Genomic DNA, 17,477 nt, shown 5'->3' with positions numbered 1-17,477 from the left:
GACTGCAGCATGAAAACAGAGAGGAGGGGGTTACAGAGCAGCCTGCAGTGATTGGAGTAAGAGACCCAGCACAGCACAGTAGACTCAGGGATGAAGTGAATGCATGGTGAGTAAGGGCAGGCTCAGTGCTTGCGTTGGACATGCCCCTTCCTCAACAGTGGCTGTCAGAATGAGTGAGCAGCAGAACATAGGGATTTGAGAGACAAATACAGATTCCTCCTTATTTTTTTCTGTGATATGACAGGTATGTTTTAAGTTTTAGCCAAAAGGGGAAAAAAATTTGATAATTTTATTTCAATATGGTTCCAACAAGAATAAACAGGAATAAAAAAAACGCTTTACATATAAGCTCCGCCTTTAATATAGTCAGTAGGTGAAAAGTCTAGCAACTCATTTCTTTTTTACTCAACTCACTCTGCACAGCGTAGAAAAAAAAATTATATTCCTGGAAAAAAACATTTAATAAATAAAACATCCTGCCTGCTGATAGTTTCCAGGTCTGTACATGTCATATCCTGGACGTTCCCAGAATCCCATTTCCTGCTCATCCACTCATAATATCCCAGTTATAATGACGCGGATATTCCCGATGTCGTAAAATAAAGTGTAGGACAAAGTCAACAACCCCATGTGACAAGAGCGCAGTAGAGTCTATTCCAGCACGGCCACCACATCCTTCTGCTTTAGTGGTACAATGGGCACTGCGCCCTCTTTGCTGTGTTTGCGGCGATTCATCTCCCTGGATAAAAAAAAAAAAAAAATACATTTAAAAATGAATAAAAATTGCAAACTTCATCTCATGTAGTGGATAGGAGGAGGATAAAAATATTCTCTACAGTCATGTAAATAGGGAATACTCACGATTATTCCCCCTCTATGGACTGCCATGTATCATTGGTGCACCTTGCCTGTGTTACATCAGTGTCTCCCAACCAGGGTGCCTCCCGCTGTTGCAAAACTACAACACCCAGCATGCACGGACAGCCTTCGGCTGTCCGTGCATGCTGGGAGTTGTAGTTTTGCAACAGCTGGAGGCACCCTGGTTGAGAAAATTGTGCACGTCACAATGAAGCGGTGGTTGGATGTGCACATGATATAATGGAGGGGTGGTTGGATGAGCACATAATATAATGGAGGGGTGGTTGGATGAGCACATAATATAATGGAGGGGTGGTTGGATGTGCACATAATATAATGGAGGGGTGGATGGATGTGCACATAATATAATGGAGGGGTGGTTGGATGTGCACATAATATAATGGAGGGGAGGTTGGATGTGCACATAATATAATGGAGGGGAGGTTGGATGTGCACATAATATAATGGAGGGGTGGTTGGATGAGCACATAATATAATGGAGGGGTGGTTGGATGTGCACATAATATAATGGAGGGGTGGATGGATGTGCACATAATATAATGGAGGGGTGGTTGGATGTGCACATAATATAATGGAGGGGTGGTTGGATGTGCACATAATATAATGGAGAGGAGGTTGGATGTGCACATAATATAATGGAGGGGAGGTTGGATGTGCACATAATATAATGGAGGGGAGGTTGGATGTGCACATAATATAATGGAAGGGAGGTTGGATGTGCACATAATATAATGGAGGGGAGGTTGGATGTGCACATAATATAATGGAGAGGAGGTTGGATGTGCACATAATATAATGGAGGGGTGGTTGGATGTGCACATAATATAATGGAGGGGAGGTTGGATGTGCACATAATATAATGGAGGGGAGGTTGGATGTGCACATAATATAATGGAGGGGAGGTTGGATGTGCACATAATATAATGGAGGGGAGGTTGGATGTGCACATAATATAATGGAGGGGAGGTTGGATGTGCACATAATATAATGGAGGGGTGGTTGGATGTGCACATAATATAATGGAGGGGAGGTTGGATGTGCACATAATATAATGGAGGGGTGGTTGGATGTGCACATAATATAATGGAGGGGAGGTTGGATGTGCACATAATATAATGGAGGGGAGGTTGGATGTGCACATAATATAATGGAGGGGTGGTTGGATGTGCACATAATATAATGGAGGGGTGGTTGGATGTGCACATAATATAATGGAGGGGAGGTTGGATGTGCACATAATATAATGGAGGGGTGGTTGGATGTGCACATAATATAATGGAGGGGAGGTTGGATGTGCACATAATATAATGGAGGGGAGGTTGGATGTGCACATAATATAATGGAGGGGAGGTTGGATGTGCACATAATATAATGGAGGGGAGGTTGGATGTGCACATAATATAATGGAGGGGAGGTTGGATGTGCACATAATATAATGGAGGGGAGGTTGGATGTGCACATAATATAATGGAGGGGTGGTTGGATGTGCACATAATATAATGGAGGGGAGGTTGGATGTGCACATAATATAATGGAGGGGTGGTTGGATGTGCACATAATATAATGGAGGGGTGGTTGGATGTGCACATGATATAATGGAGGGGAGGTTGGATGTGCACATAATATAATGGAGGGGAGGTTGGATGTGCACATAATATAATGGAGGGGTGGTTGGATGTGCACATAATATAATGGAGGGGAGGTTGGATGTGCACATAATATAATGGAGGGGTGGTTGGATGTGCACATAATATAATGGAGGGGTGGTTGGATGTGCACATAATATAATGGAGGGGAGGTTGGATGTGCACATAATATAATGGAGGGGAGGTTGGATGTGCACATAATATAATGGAGGGGAGGTTGGATGTGCACATAATATAATGGAGGGGTGGATGGATGTGCACATAATATAATGGAGGGGTGGATGGATGTGCACATAATATAATGGAGGGGTGGATGGATGTGCACATAATATAATGGAGGGGTGGTTGGATGTCGCTCCATTCATTCTCTATGGGAGCTGCCATAGCTAACAGGCCGCCCACGACCAAACACTTGTGAGGGGATAATGATAATGGTTCATGCTTCACAGTGTATTAGTAGCTGATAACGAGCAGTGTAACCTAATAATAAGTATAACAAAAAGAGTATGAAGTACGCACTTCTTGCGCCGGGCTTCCTTCATGATGCGCTGCTCCTTTATCTGGCTGTAGATGGACTTGGGGAGGTGTCTGTGCCGGGCGATCCTCTTGATCTGTGGGTGATGCTGGAATTTTTCCTTTAGCTTCTGGTTGTAGCTCTGTGCGGCTATCTCTCGTGGAGACATCTAAAAGGAGAATAAAAATAACTGTTAGGGTGCGTTCACACGGAGTAATTCAAGAGGAATTTACTCGAGTAATTCCTCTTGAATTCTCTGCTCCAAATTAATGCACATCTCCTCTGCCCATTGACTTTAATGTTATTTCTGCTGTCCTGTTCACACTGCGGAAATTCTGCTAGCGGAATTCCGACGCTGAATTCCGTTCTGCTTGAAGAAAGAACATGTTCATTCTTCAAGCGGAATCCGCTAGCAGAAATCAATTGAAGTCAATGGTAAAAAAAAATAATTCCACCCGACATAGTTTTCGCGCGGAATTCGCGGGCAATTTGTGCGGAAATGGCTGAAAAACCCTTCACTTCTTTCTCCCCCATGTCCGCACGCAATTCCGTGCACGAATTTCCCACGAAAAAAAAAAAATTCCGCCAGTAAATTTTTCAGCGTGAATTACTCTCCATTTACTCAGTGTGAACGCACCCTTACACAGACCACTGATACATTAAGAGATCTAAACGCCCTGTCCTGGACTAATGGAAAAAAAATAACCCAAAGAATTCAAATTTCAAGCAAAATTAGGGACCAGATCCCTGCAAAAGGGAGAACTTTCATATTTTGTGACTACTAACTATTACCCTAAAGGGGGTTCTGCAGAGTTTTAATAAAAATGATTATGCTGCTGGGGGCAGGAAAAAAAAAAATCTAATACTTACCTAACCCTGGTCCCCGCAGCTCTAGTTTGACTTTGTTCCGTCCCCCATCTTCCTCCAAAACATGTTCTTGGTGCAGGACCTGCTGGCTCAATCATATACTGGCTACATCGGTATGTGTCCGGGTCGGATCATTGGCTATGCTGCCAGGTCCTGCACCAAGCGCTCGTCTTGGAAACAGGAAGAACAGGGACTGTGGGAGACTGGGGCTAGGTAAGTATATATTCTTTTTTTGTTTGTTTGTTTTTTACTATTTTTTCCTGCCCCAGCAGCATGTAAATAAAAAAAGAAAAAGAAAAAAAAGAAATGGTTAACCCCCTTAATGGTCTATTTACATGTAGAGTATTCCGCGCAGATTTAATACTCAGGATTTTCTGCTGCAGATTTTAATGTAAACTGGATGACTGAACACAGTTTGAAATCTTGCGCATGAAATCTATGTATCAAATCTGCTCAGAATACTGTAGGTGTGAATAGACCCTAAAGAAATATATTTCTGGACAAGATGCTGCAGTCAATAAGTTCAAAGCAGCAGATTTATTTATTTTTTATTTTTTACCACTGCTCTGTATTTGCAATGATGAAAGTGAACAGCATACGTGCAACACAAGTGGTCTAAAAATGCCCAGCACAACCTGAAAAATTTCTATGTGCGAATGGGGCTAGGTAATTAGAGGTTTTGTAAAAAAAAATAAAAAAATAAACTAGAATTGCACTGCAAATTTAAAGGGGTTATCCAGGAAAACTTTTTTATATATATATATATATATATCTCAACTGGCTCCAGAAAGTTAAACAGATTTGTAAATTACTTCTATTAAAAAAATCTTAATCCTTTCAGTACTGATGAGCTTCTGAAGTTAAGGTTGTTCTTTTCTGTCTAAGTGCTCTCTGATGACACGTGTCTCGGGAAACGCCCAGTTTAGAAGCAAATCCCCATAGCAAACATCTTCTAAACCGGGCGGTTCCCGAGACACGTGTCATCAGAGATCACTTAGGCAGAAAAGAACAACCTTAACTTCAGAAGCTCATAAGTACTGAAAGGATTAAGATTTTTTAATAGAAGTTATTTACGAATCTGTTTAACTTTCTGAAGCCTGTTGATATATAAAAAAAAAAGTTTTTTCCTGGAATACCCCTTTAATGTAGAATTGGCAGAGCCTATCCACCATGTCAGAACCGCATGGTTAGCAGTGTTTGGACGTTTTCTATGGATGCATGGGTTTCCACAAGCTTTTTCTATAGTTTCAATCCAAGACATGGGTACAGCAGTTTAGTTGGAGCAGAGACCATATGCTTTAGGTCAGTGTTTCCCAAACAGGGTGCCTCCAGATGTTGCAAAACTACAACTCCCAGCATGCCCGGACAGCCAACGGCTGTCCGGGCATGCTGGGGGTTGTAGTTTTGCAACATCTGGAGGCACCCTGGTTGGAAAACGCTGCTTTAGGTAATGGATCCACACCTATAGTTTACATAGATAAGAGAACAAAGTCCATTTAACAGAAATACTACAATGTCCTGTTATCACGGACTGGGGGGGAGGGGGAGGGGGTGGCGGCGGCGGCAGCACCTGCGCACCTTCCCAGGCTCTGTGATGGTCATTTCCCTCTCCCTGTTTTTTCCATTGTGCAGCACATTGTCACCATTCTCCAAGTGAGGCTTTTATTCTAATTAAAACCAATGATTTTCTTTAATTTAATTGAAGAACAGTAAAGCGATGTTGCTGATTTGGTACAAAACTAAACACTTTAGTAGACCAAAAACCGGTGTGTGCGCGCAGTACATTACCGGGAAGTACAGAAAGGCAGCACATTTAACTATTTCAGACAAGGAGGCTTGTGTATTTTTTTATTTTTTTTTCCCTGGAAGACGACCTTAAAGGGGTTATCCAGGAAAAAACTTTTTTTTTTTTTTTTTATATATCAACTGGCTCCAGAAAGTTAAACAGATTTGTTAATTACTTCTATTAAAAAATCTTAATCCTCTCTATCTTAGCTTGTCATTTGCCCTGATGTGATCGCACTGGGCACTGTCCCGGATTATGCTTTGATTGCGTTTTACTGACTTTCAGTTTTTTATGTGAAAACCTTTAATAAAAACTACAGTTAAATAAAAAAAATAAAAATCTTAATCCTTTCAGTACTTATGAGCTTCTGAAGTTTAGGTTGTTCTTTTCTGTCTAAGTAATCTCTGACACGTGTCTCGGCAACCGCCCAGTTTAGAAGAGGTTTGCTATGGGAATTTGCTTTAAACCTCGGCGGTTCCCGAGACAGGTGTCATCAGAGATTACTTAGACAGAAAAGAACAACCTTAACTTCAGAAGCTCATAAGTACTGAAAGGATTAAGATTTTTGAATAGAAGTAATTTACAAATCTGTTTAACTTTCTGGAGCCAGTTGATATATATAAAAACGTTTTTTCCTGGAATACCCCTTTAAACTAAAAAGGACATCAGACCCTGGAGCTCTACACACAGGGGTTTTATGCGATGGTGTTTTTTTCCCCTGGTGAGGGTCTGATAATTCATTCATGAGTATGGGGGGTCCTGTGTGCCCCTGTTTGAATAAAGTGGGTGCACACCATCTCTTAATTTAACCCCTTCCTGCTATAGGACGTATGCATACGTCCAATCATCCGACATGTTCGCGCATTTGGACGTATGCATACATCCCAGCGATTTCCGGCACTGCCGCGGGCAGTGCAGGAGATCAGCGACAGGACCCGGCAGATCGCGCTGGTCCCGGCAGCATTAACCCCCTAGGTGTCGTGATCAATCCTGATCACGGCATCTATGGTGTTGACAGGGGGAGCACTCTCCCCCTGTTCTCCAACGGCAGCGCTGCAATACGATACGATCGCAGGTCTCCGTTGATTGCTATGGCAGTAGGAGGTCAGATCATGACCTCCTGTATGTCTGTTACGGAAGCCCGGGAGATCCAGCCAGAGGCTGGATCGCACAGGCTGTGGTGTGTGCAGCTCATCAGGTTACAAATGTATTGCAGCATAGTATAACCTGTAAAAATATAAAGTATGAAGTGTAAAAAAAATAAAATTAAAAAAATAAAAAAGCCCCTTTCCCAATAAAAGTCCTGTATTATCACCAAAAAAGATCAAAAACTCAAATCATATACATAATAGGTATTGCCACGTCCATAATGACGTGTACTATAAAATGATAATGTAAATTATCCCGCACGGTGAACCCCGTAAAAAAAGTGCAAAATTTGCCAATTTTGGTAAAAATAGCGGAATAAAAAAAAAGATAAAAAAGGTAGCACAAAAATGATACCAATAAAGTAGAGCTCATACCGCAAAAACTAAGCCCTTAATGGCGTCGGACGAAAAATAAAAAAAAGTTACGGCTGTTGGAAAATGAATGGCAGGAAAATAATTTTGCTCAGAAAAGGAAAAAGAACATATAAAGCTATATAAAATGGAAATCGCCACAATCGTACTGACCACAGAATAAATAGAACATCAGTTTTACCACACAGTGTACACCAAAATATATATACAAATAAAAGCCAGAAATGTTTCAGTTTTTCACAATATCTTGAGGTTTTTCACAAAAAATGCTGCATGTGTCAACAAAAAAATGCACCACTTATATAAAGTACAATATGTCACGAAAAAACTATCTCAGAATCGCTCTGCTCAGAAAAAGCGTTCTAAAGTTTAAAGAGACACAGGTCAAATAAAAAAATAAAAAAAAAGAGCCTGGTCATTGAGGTAAAAAATGGGTCCGTCCTTAAAGGGGTACTCCGGTGAAAACCTTTTTTCTTTTAAATCAACTGGTGGCAGAAAGTTAAACATATTTGTAAATTACTTCTATTAAAAAAATCTTAATCCTTCCTGTACTTATTAGCTGCTGAATACTACAGAGGAAATTCTTTTCTTTTTGGAATGCTCTCTGATGACATCACAAGCAAAGTTCTCTCTGCTGATGTCATTATAATAATAACACTTTATTTATTGTTGTCCTTAGTGGGATTTGAACCCAAGTCCCCAGCACTGCAAGGCAGCAGTGCTAACCACTGAGCCACCATGCTGCCCTTAGCATACATCTGCTATGCATGGTTGCTAAAATGGACAGAGTTGTCAGCAGAGAGCACTGTGCTCGTGTTCCAAAAAGAAAGGAATTTCCTCTGTAGCATTCAGCAGCTAATAAGTACTAGAAGGATTAAGATTTTTTAATAGAAGTAAATTTACAAATATGTTTAAAAGGGTTTAAAGGGGTATTCCAGGAATTTTTTTTTTGTTATATCAACTGGCTCCAGAAAGTTAAACAGATTTGTAAATTACATCTATTAAAAAATCTTAATCCTTCCAATAATTATCAGCTGCTGAAGTTGAGTTGTTCTTTTCTGTCAACAGGCAACAGTGCTCTCTGCTGACATCTCTGCTTGTCTCGGGAACTGCACAGAGTAGAAGAGGTTTGCTATGCGGATTTGCTTCTACTCTGGACAGTTCCTGATACATGTGTCATCAGAGAGCACTTAGAAAAGAACAACTCAACTTCAGCAGCTCATCAGTACTGGAAGGATTGAGATTTTTTTTATAGAAGTAATTTACAAATCTGTAACCCCTTAAACACTGTATGGCTGAATGAAAGTAGAGCAATACAGTGCTGCAAGAGTTGAATGGAGTGGCAGCGCGTAAGTCAGACTCATGCTCTGTTAAAACAAGGGGAACATGGGACCCAAATCTCATGATCAGTGGGGTCCCGGTTGCCACATCCCCAACAGACACTTTTTTAGGTTATGAATGTTATTAGATGAGAAACCCCTCTTTAGGGTACGTTTTACACATACAGGATCTGCTGCATATTTTCCGCTGCTGTTTATGCTACCCATTGACTTCGATGGGTAGCTAAATCAGCTGCAAGAAATATGCAGCAAGTCCTGTACATGTGAACGTACCCTTAAAAGGGTTGTCCAGGGAAAGACAACTTATACATTGCCCCCCTAGGACACTACTATCCAGTTTGTTCTACCACTAGGACACCCCCGCTGTCAGAAAGAGCATGTGCTGCAGACGGCATGTGCTTCATTCATTTCTATTGGAGCGCCAAATCTGTTTTACTCTGGTATATTTGGCCCTCCCAAAGCAATGACTGGAGCATGTGCCATCTGCAGGACGTGGTCTCTCTGAAAGCCGGGGCCCCAATCTAAAGATTGCAGAGGGCCCAGTGGTTGGACCCCCCAAATTCCCCAGCACATCCCCCCTCTCACAAAACAGACACACACATATGGGGAGATTTATCAAAACTTGTGTAGGGAGAGAGTGGTGCAGTTGTCCATAGCAACCAATCAGATTGCTTCTTTAAAGGAGTAATCCAGTAGTGAACAAGTGGTGAACTACTTATCCCCTATTCTAAGGACAGGGGATAAGTTGCAGATCGCGGGGGGTCCACCCCTGCACGAAGCGGCGGCCGACACGCCCCCTCAATACAACTCTATGGCAGAGCCGGAGTGCTGCCTTCGGCAATCTCTGGCTCTGTCATAGAGATGTATTGAGGGGGCGTGTCGGCCACCGCTTCGTGCGGTGGTCGACACCCGCTATCTGGCCGGAGAGCCGGGGCCCCGTACAGAGAGATCGCAGGGGGCTCCAGCGGTTGGACCCCCCGCGATCTCAAACTTATTCCCTATCCTTAGGATAGGGGATACGTTTTTCACCACTGGACTACCCCTTTAATTTTTTAAAGGCCTTTTCAAAAACTGAAGAAGCGATCTGATTGGTTGCTATGGGCACCTCAGCAACTTTTCCTCTGGACGGGTTTTGATAAATCTCCCCGTATTCCCTATCATGTGGATTGGGGATACATTGTTTTCCACTGCTCATAGATACAAGATATGTCAGACAAAATGGTGGCCTACTTCCAATCACTTCTATGAAAGTTACGTAACAAGCCACTTCAATACTACCAAAGAGCAGAATGGCATGCTCCATGAGAACTGTGCCTTGTACCGTTCCTCTGTTACTCCTACTGGAAATCTATAAATAATTTGGGCCTTGCTGTTATGTATAAAGCCCTGTATGACGCCATTTTAATATCGGAAGACTAAATCAACCTCATGCTTTACAGCAGTTTGTAGCCGTTGCGAAAGTACATCGCCCTTCGTGCCTGGACATCCTTCATAGGAACGTTCTCAACACGTGTCCGACTGCAAAACTACACTGCCCATCATGCTTTGAGACCCTTCTCTCTTTATAGCAATATCCTCCAACCTGTGGTTGTCCAGCTGTTGCATAACCACAACCGGAACATTTAGTTCCGAATGCTGGGTACGGGCGTCGTGACGTCACACCACGCCCCCTCAATGCAAGTCTATGGGAGGGGGCGTGACGGAAGTCACGCCCCCTCCCATAGACTTGCATTGAGGGGGGGTGACGCCATGAGGGGCGTGGCCGTGATGTCACGACCCCCGCACGCAGCGTCCTGAACTAGACGTGGGGCAGTGGAGTACCCCTTTAATCTTTAGCAATGTCCTCCAACCTGTGCTCTAAAGCTGGTCCAAAACTACAACTCCCATCATGCCCTGTGAACCTTCATCCACGATTGCAATGTCCTCCAGCCTGAAAACAACATACTCAATTATTCATGGTTGTGATGTTTACTTGGTCTTGCGGCACCATTTCTGGCACCTTAATGGGCATAGAGATGGGAACGGAAGAGGGTTGTTTAGGGATACATCAGACCAGGGCAGGGACGCTGCTACTTCCCATAAAATACATGGGGGGAGATTTATCAAAACCTGTCCAGAGGAAAGGTTGCCGAGTTGCCCATAGCAACCAATCAGATCGCTTCTTTCATTTTTGAAAAGGCCTCTAAATAAATGAAACAAAGCAATCTGATTGGTTGCTATGGGCAACACGGCAACTTTTCCTCTGGACAGGTTTTGATAAATCTCCTATTATCCCATTGGGGGACATTTATTAAAATCTGTGTAGAGGAAGAGTGGTTCAGTTGCCCATAGCAACCAGATTGCTTTTTTTTTAGAGAGGCCTGTGAAAAATGAAAGCAGGGATCTGATTGGTCGCTATGGGCAACTGCACCACTCTACCTCCACACAGGTTTTGATAAATCTCACTTAACAACCCAGCATTTCCAAGCACCCGAATACATCATGGTAGTAGATTCCCACCTCAACTGAGACTCAACCCTCCTTTATAAGGGTTGTCCAGTGGAATTTTTTTTATTTTCCTGTTGTCCTGAGGCGGCCTATTAAAATTATAAAAACTTCCGGGGTACTCCGTTGGAAAACTTTTTTATTTATTTATTTTTAAATCAACTGGTGCCAGAAAGTTAAACAGATTTGTAAATTACTTTTATTAAAAAATATTTACCCTTGCAGTACTTATTAGCAGCTGTATGCTACAGAGGTAAATTCTATTCTTTTTTAACTTTTTTTTTTTTTGTCTTGTCCACAGTGTCCTCTCTGCTGACACCTGATGCCCGTATCAGGAACTGTCCAGAGCAGGAGAAAATCCCCATAGCAAACCTATGCTGCTCTGGACAGTTCCTGATACGGACAGAGGTGTCAGCAGAGAGGACACTGTGGACAAGACAAAAATAGAAATTCAAAAAGAATAGAATTTCCTCTGTAGCATACAGCTGCTAATAAGTACTGGAAGGGTAAAAAATTTTTTTAATAAAAGTAATTTACAAATCTGTTTAACTTTCTGGCACCAGTTGATTTAAAAATAAATAAATAAATAAATAAAAGTTTTCCAACGGAGTACCCCGGAAGTTTTTATAATTTTAATAGGCCGCCTCAGGACAACAGGAAAATAAAAAAATTCCACTGGACAACCCTTATAAAGGAGGGTTGAGTCTCAGTGGAGGTGGGAATCTACTACCGTGATGTATTCGGGTGCTTGGAAATGCTGGGTTGTTAAGTGAGATTTATCAAAACCTGTGTGGAGGTAGAGTGGTGCAGTTGCCCATAGCGACGGTATCAGGGCGATCTGTCTGTGGCCGGTCAACCTGGTTTCCTTGAAGCTGCAAAGTGTAGAGCACTGTTTCCCAACCAGTGTGCCTCCAGCTGTTGCAAAACTACAACTCCCAGCATGCCCTGACAGCCTTCGGCTGTCCGGGCATGCTGGGAGTTGTAGTTTTGCAACAGCTGGAGACACACTGGTTGGAAAACACTGGCATATAATCTACAGCCGGGGGAAACTAGTAGAGTCGTTCGCCAATCACTGTGGCGCTGTGACGTCACGCCACCGACTCTGTTAAAGCAGACCGTCAGCGGAGCCCGGCTGGAGAGGGGGCGTTCCGATACCAGAGCTATAAGGGAGCAGAGGAAGGAGGTGAAAGTTTTTAGTATTTTATTAGGCAGCCTGGAGACAATTGGAATATAAAACATTCCACTGGACCCTATAAATTCCGATGCAGATATTTTTTTTGATCACGCAATCACTTCCACCAATAGCTCTTCCCTTTTCTGATGCGCCTCTTGTACGGGAATAACAACCACTGGTCCACTTGCAAAAAGTTTCAAGGAAAAAACAATAGCAAAAAGGTAGCTTCAGTAAAACGTCCATTATTTAGACATCTTTAAAAATCGTGTACATCCATGGATACAGTAACTACAATCCAACATGTTTATGTCTTATTCAAGGACCCGTTGGATCGTAGTTACTATATCCATGAAGAAGTGTTACTGAAGATACCTTTTGCTGGAATTTTTCATTGGAAGTTTTTGCAAATCGTTCGAATGAGCCGGGAGAAGCGTTCAGGTTTTTCTCTCCTCGCCGCGGGACATGATTCTATAGAAAGTCTATGGGGCTCCATCTCCAGAGAGGGCTGCACAAACAATGGGTGGATTATTTGTGCCGCTCCTTCGTACTTTCGCTTGTTGCGGCACATTCCCCATTACACAGGGAGATGTGTGATTGGCAGCGAAGGAGAAAGACCAGGAGTACAAGACTTGGGGTGCATGCACACCACGTTTTTGCAATACAGTTCCCGTATCAGGTTTTTGATGAAAAACTGATTCCTCAAAACCTGATTTAAAGGGTACCTCTCATTAAAAAAACTTTTGATATTTTATAGATTAATGTATGCAGAATAACTTTACAATTGCATGTTATTAAAAAATATGCTTTTTTCTATTTAATTTTCCACTTTGAAGAAATGACCACTAGGGGTCTCCCTACCAGTCCTGGCAGCAAGCATTTCAGACTCATGCTGGAGTCCTAAACACTACGAGCTGCCAGTCTGCTTTGTTCACAAAGGAAAACACTCAGAGCTGCCAGCCTGCTTTGTTCACAGCCTGTTTGGCTGTGAACAAAGCAGGCTGGCAGCTCTGAGTGTTTAGGACTCCAGCATGAGTCAGAAATGCTTGATGACAGGACTGATTGGGAAAAATACAATAGAAAGAAGCATATTTTTCATTAACATGCTATTGGAAAGTTATTCAACATTCATTAGTCTAAAATATATCAAAAGTTTATTTGATGAGAGGTACCCTTTAACTGTATCAAAACGTGTGTACAAATTTCAACCCGTATGCTGTTAAAAACTGTATATGGTTTGAAAAATGATGTCCGGTTGCATTTGCCTTTCAAAAACACAAACATACATTTTGAACTTTTCACTCCATAAAGTTTCACTTGTTTGATTGAAATTCCTAGAAAAAAAACTGCAAAGTCAAAAACCGGATGGAACCATACGCACATACGGTTCTGTACGGTTCCCATTGACTCCCATGTTAAACAAAAAAATCATCTTATGGTTTAATACTGTTTAATACTGTTTTTCACCAGACCAAAAAACATGGTAATCTATGGGTACAGGTAAAAAAAAAAAAAAAAACGGGCAAAACCGTATAAGATGCAGAACGGACTAAACCGGTTTGACATACGGTTTACAGTGTTAAGTCAATGCATACGGTTTTCTATACGGTGCTGTATATAGCAAAAATGTGGTGTGCATGCACCCTTAGCTGAGCACTTCTCCCGCCTCATTCTACAGATCAGTGAGGGGTCTCAGCACCAAGAATCTGACAGACCAAAAGTCCCCCCCCCCCCCCCAATAATTTTCATTGGCCGAAATTTTGGTGCACCCCAACTACAGCACTTGTGCTCATAAAGGAGTTTCACACACGATCATGTGATGTCATGGAAGCTATGTTTGGGGCCTGCACTGTAGGTTCCATTCAACAGCAATAAACTGAGCAGTTCGGTTCACTACACGCCAAACACCAACATAGCCCAATGGATGTGCATTCACTAATGGGGTCCATCTGGTTTCCGGAACGGTGTTTGTTAAGGAGATAGCTAGATAGATGATAGATTGATATGAGCTGGCTAAATGATGGATAGATATGAGATAGATAGATAAATAGATATGAGATAGATAGATATGAGATATCAGTGTTTCCCAACCCAGTCCTCAAGGCACACCAACAGTCAAGGAATTACTTTTTCCCTGTTCTATTCCAATGGAGTAACTGAAAAAACCCGGAATGTTGGTGTGCCTTGAGGACTGGGTTGGGAAACACTGAGATAGAGAGATAGATATGAGAGATAGATATGAGAGATAGATAGATATGTAGATAAGTAGATAAGAGATAGATAAATATGTAGATAAGTAGATAAGAGATAGATAGATAAGTAGATAAGAGATAGATATGAGAGGTAGATATGAGATAGATAGATAGATAGATATGTAGATAAGTAGATAAGAGATAGATAGATAAGTAGATATGAGATAGATAGATATGAGATAGATAGAAATGAGCTAGATAGATATGAGATAGATAGATATGAGATAGATAGATATGAGATAGATAAATATGTAGATAAGTAGATAAGAGATAGATAAGTAGATAAGCGATAGATATGTAGATAAGTAAATAAGCGATAGATAGATATGAGATAGATAGATATGTAGATAAGTAGATGAGATAGATAGATAAGTAGATAAGCGATAGATAGATAGATATGAGATAGATAGATAGATGAGCTAGATAGATATGTAGATAAGTAGATAAGAGCTAGATAGATAAGTAGATAAGCGATAGATAGATATGAGATAGATAGATATGAGCTAGATAGATATGTAGATAAGTAGATAAGAGATAGTTAGCCTTTGTTCAAGCCAACATCCTTTTAAATGATAAATAGTTCCACAGATTTCCAATGTACTTTCTGTACCAACTCCTCAGCTTTTAAGCTCTGTGCTTGATGTCATTCATTAGGAGCCTTTACCGATCCTCCATGTAATGAGGGACCCCCAGGAGCAGGACATTTATCCGTGCACTTGTGTGATCATCACAGACAATGATGAATCCTACACAAAGGTTGCAAGCTGAGATCTCCAAAATCGTACAGACCCCAGAATAACCTTTACTTGCTGAAACCAGACTATCCATTTTTAGGTTTTGCGACTGGAAATGTAACAAGTGAACTTAGATGTTGGCAACAAATGAGGGACAATAAAAGCAGCCGTGAAGGTGGCGGTGAGTGAGTCAGTGACTTGAGAGGCTGTTGTATGGCGTGAGTCATGGGCTGGTGTGATTCACATTTCTATTACTGAGCGCTGCTGTATAATCTGCCCATAGGTGCACTGCGGTCGCTCTGCAGCTGCGATTAACCCCTTCATGACCCAGCTAGTTTTGGCCTTCATGACCCAGTCCGTTATTTTTTTTCAAATCTGACATGTATCTCTTTAAGTGGTAATAACTTTGAACTGCTTTTACCAGGCAAAGTGATTCAGAGATTTGTTTTTGAGAGACATATTGTTCTTTATTTTTGACCAATGTGTGCTGCTGCTGCAATCCTCTTTTTTTGTATACTCTGTATCTGCCAAAGCAGCGTGCACCCGTGTATTAGGTTGTTGTGCTGGCTATTTTTCTTTTTGCTTGTATTTACTACACAGGGGGAATGGCACCCTCTTTAGCTGTGCACCCCTCCCCCTTTTTCACAGGTGATGTTTTAAATTGTTAATGGATCCAACATGTCACCCAGTCAGAGGCTATATGCCCAGCTTAGGTGAGTGGATATGAGTGTTAGGCTCAGAATTTGTGCTACGGTCCCATTCTAAATGAGGCCACCTCCCCGTGGTGGATGGGGGGGGGGGCACGTTTTGATCAAAAAGTGCGCAAAGAGCCTCAATTTTTTGACCAATGTGTGCTGCTGCAATCCTCTTTTTTGTATACTGTATATAAATATATGTATATATGTTTTTTACTTCTGTACAACAGTACACCCCAGTGTCTAGTACACAAAACATGCAGTAACAGGTTTAGGACACCAGGGGGAGCTGTTGTACAACTAAAGGGACACCGGGGGAAGGGGGACAGGTAAGGGACACTGGAGTCTCCTAGCAGAGCAGTGTGTGTGTCCCTATCCCCGTGATTGGGACACAAAAACTGCGCAGTTTACGATTTTTATGTGCGAAAAGCTGCCATCAGCTAGTCAGATTTGACTAGCTGATAAGAGAGATCGCTGTGGGGGGGGTCCCAAGGCAACATTGCTGGCTATTAGCGAGTAGCTGCCAGTATCTGCATAGTGTACATGTACATCATAGGTCGGGAAAACCTTCCTGGTCATGACGTACATGTATGTGATTGGTCGGGAGGGGGTTAATATATTGCTTTCCTGGACTATGCCGGCAAATCTTACCAGGCCGAGTTTCTCCGAGGCATTCGCTTTCCAAATACGGATGTTCATTTCGTCCGAGCCGCACAGAATAAACTTGTCGTCTGAAGACCACCGGACACAGGTGACGTGCTGCATCCGCTTGGTGTGGTACACTTCCCTGTGATCAGGAGTACAGTTCAGGGTTAGAGCTCAGGTATGAATTTACAATTATCTTACTTAGTGCAACTACTGGGATAGTTACATCTATTTCTAGGTCAGTAAAAGCGCCAGTACTTCTGTCTATGTAAAACTGTGGCCCTCCAAATGTTTCAAAGCTGCAACTCCCAGCATGCCCGGATAGCCAACGACTGTCCAGGCATGCTGGGACCACTAACGTAAGACATGGCTGGCTTGAATCAACTAACTTCTAGCCGCCTCCTTCTTTCTCCCTGCTGCCACCTCTGTCCGTGTCAGGAACTGTCCAGAGTAAGAGCAAATCCCCATAGAAAACCTCTCCTGCTCTGGACAGTTCCCGACATGGACAAAGGTGGCAGCAAAGAGCACTGTGGTCAGACTAGAAAGAACTACACAACTTCCTCTGCAAGATACAGCAGCTGATAAGTACTGGAAGGATTAAGAATTAATAGAAGTCAATTACAAATCTGTTTAACTTTCTGGGACCAGTTTCTTTGAAAACATTTGTTTTCCACCGGAGTTCCCCTTTAATAGCTCAGAAGTTACCCTGGTTGTGTGCCCATCCATGCCATACCTGTCTATGGGTTATATTTGGTAATGCAGCATGGCTCCATTAAAGGGAATATGGCTGAGTTGCAATACCAAACACGGAGTGTGGACAGGTGTGATGCTGTTCCCTGAAAAATATAATACTTTGCATCTCCATTTTACTAAGCTGACATTCTGCCCTTTCTGGAACGTGACCTGTTCACATGATCAATTGATTACCGTATATACTCGAGTAT

The 17,477-nt window shown here is 42.2% G+C and overlaps 1 protein-coding gene across 2 annotated transcripts in view; it reads right to left on the bottom strand.

Moving 5' to 3' along the window:
* Positions 1-313: 313 nt before the first annotated feature.
* DCAF13 (DDB1 and CUL4 associated factor 13) overlaps positions 314-17,477 on the bottom strand; it is a 38,756-nt gene continuing 21,592 nt past the window's right edge. Inside the window, exons 9-11 of one of the 2 annotated variants that reach the window (XM_056522545.1) lie at positions 16,540-16,675; positions 3,045-3,208; positions 314-739 (exon numbers count right to left, since the gene is read on the bottom strand). In XM_056522545.1, the coding sequence (XP_056378520.1) occupies positions 652-739; positions 3,045-3,208; positions 16,540-16,675 (388 nt within the window). In that variant the 3' untranslated portion in view covers positions 314-651. The remainder of the gene's footprint in view (positions 740-3,044; positions 3,209-16,539; positions 16,676-17,477) is intronic. The other variant, XM_056522544.1, reaches the window with a different exon arrangement.

This window comes from Hyla sarda, chromosome 5 (genome assembly GCF_029499605.1).
Source record: "Hyla sarda isolate aHylSar1 chromosome 5, aHylSar1.hap1, whole genome shotgun sequence".
NCBI lineage: Eukaryota > Metazoa > Chordata > Amphibia > Anura > Hylidae > Hyla > Hyla sarda.
This window is presented reverse-complemented; position numbering and strand designations above follow the sequence as displayed.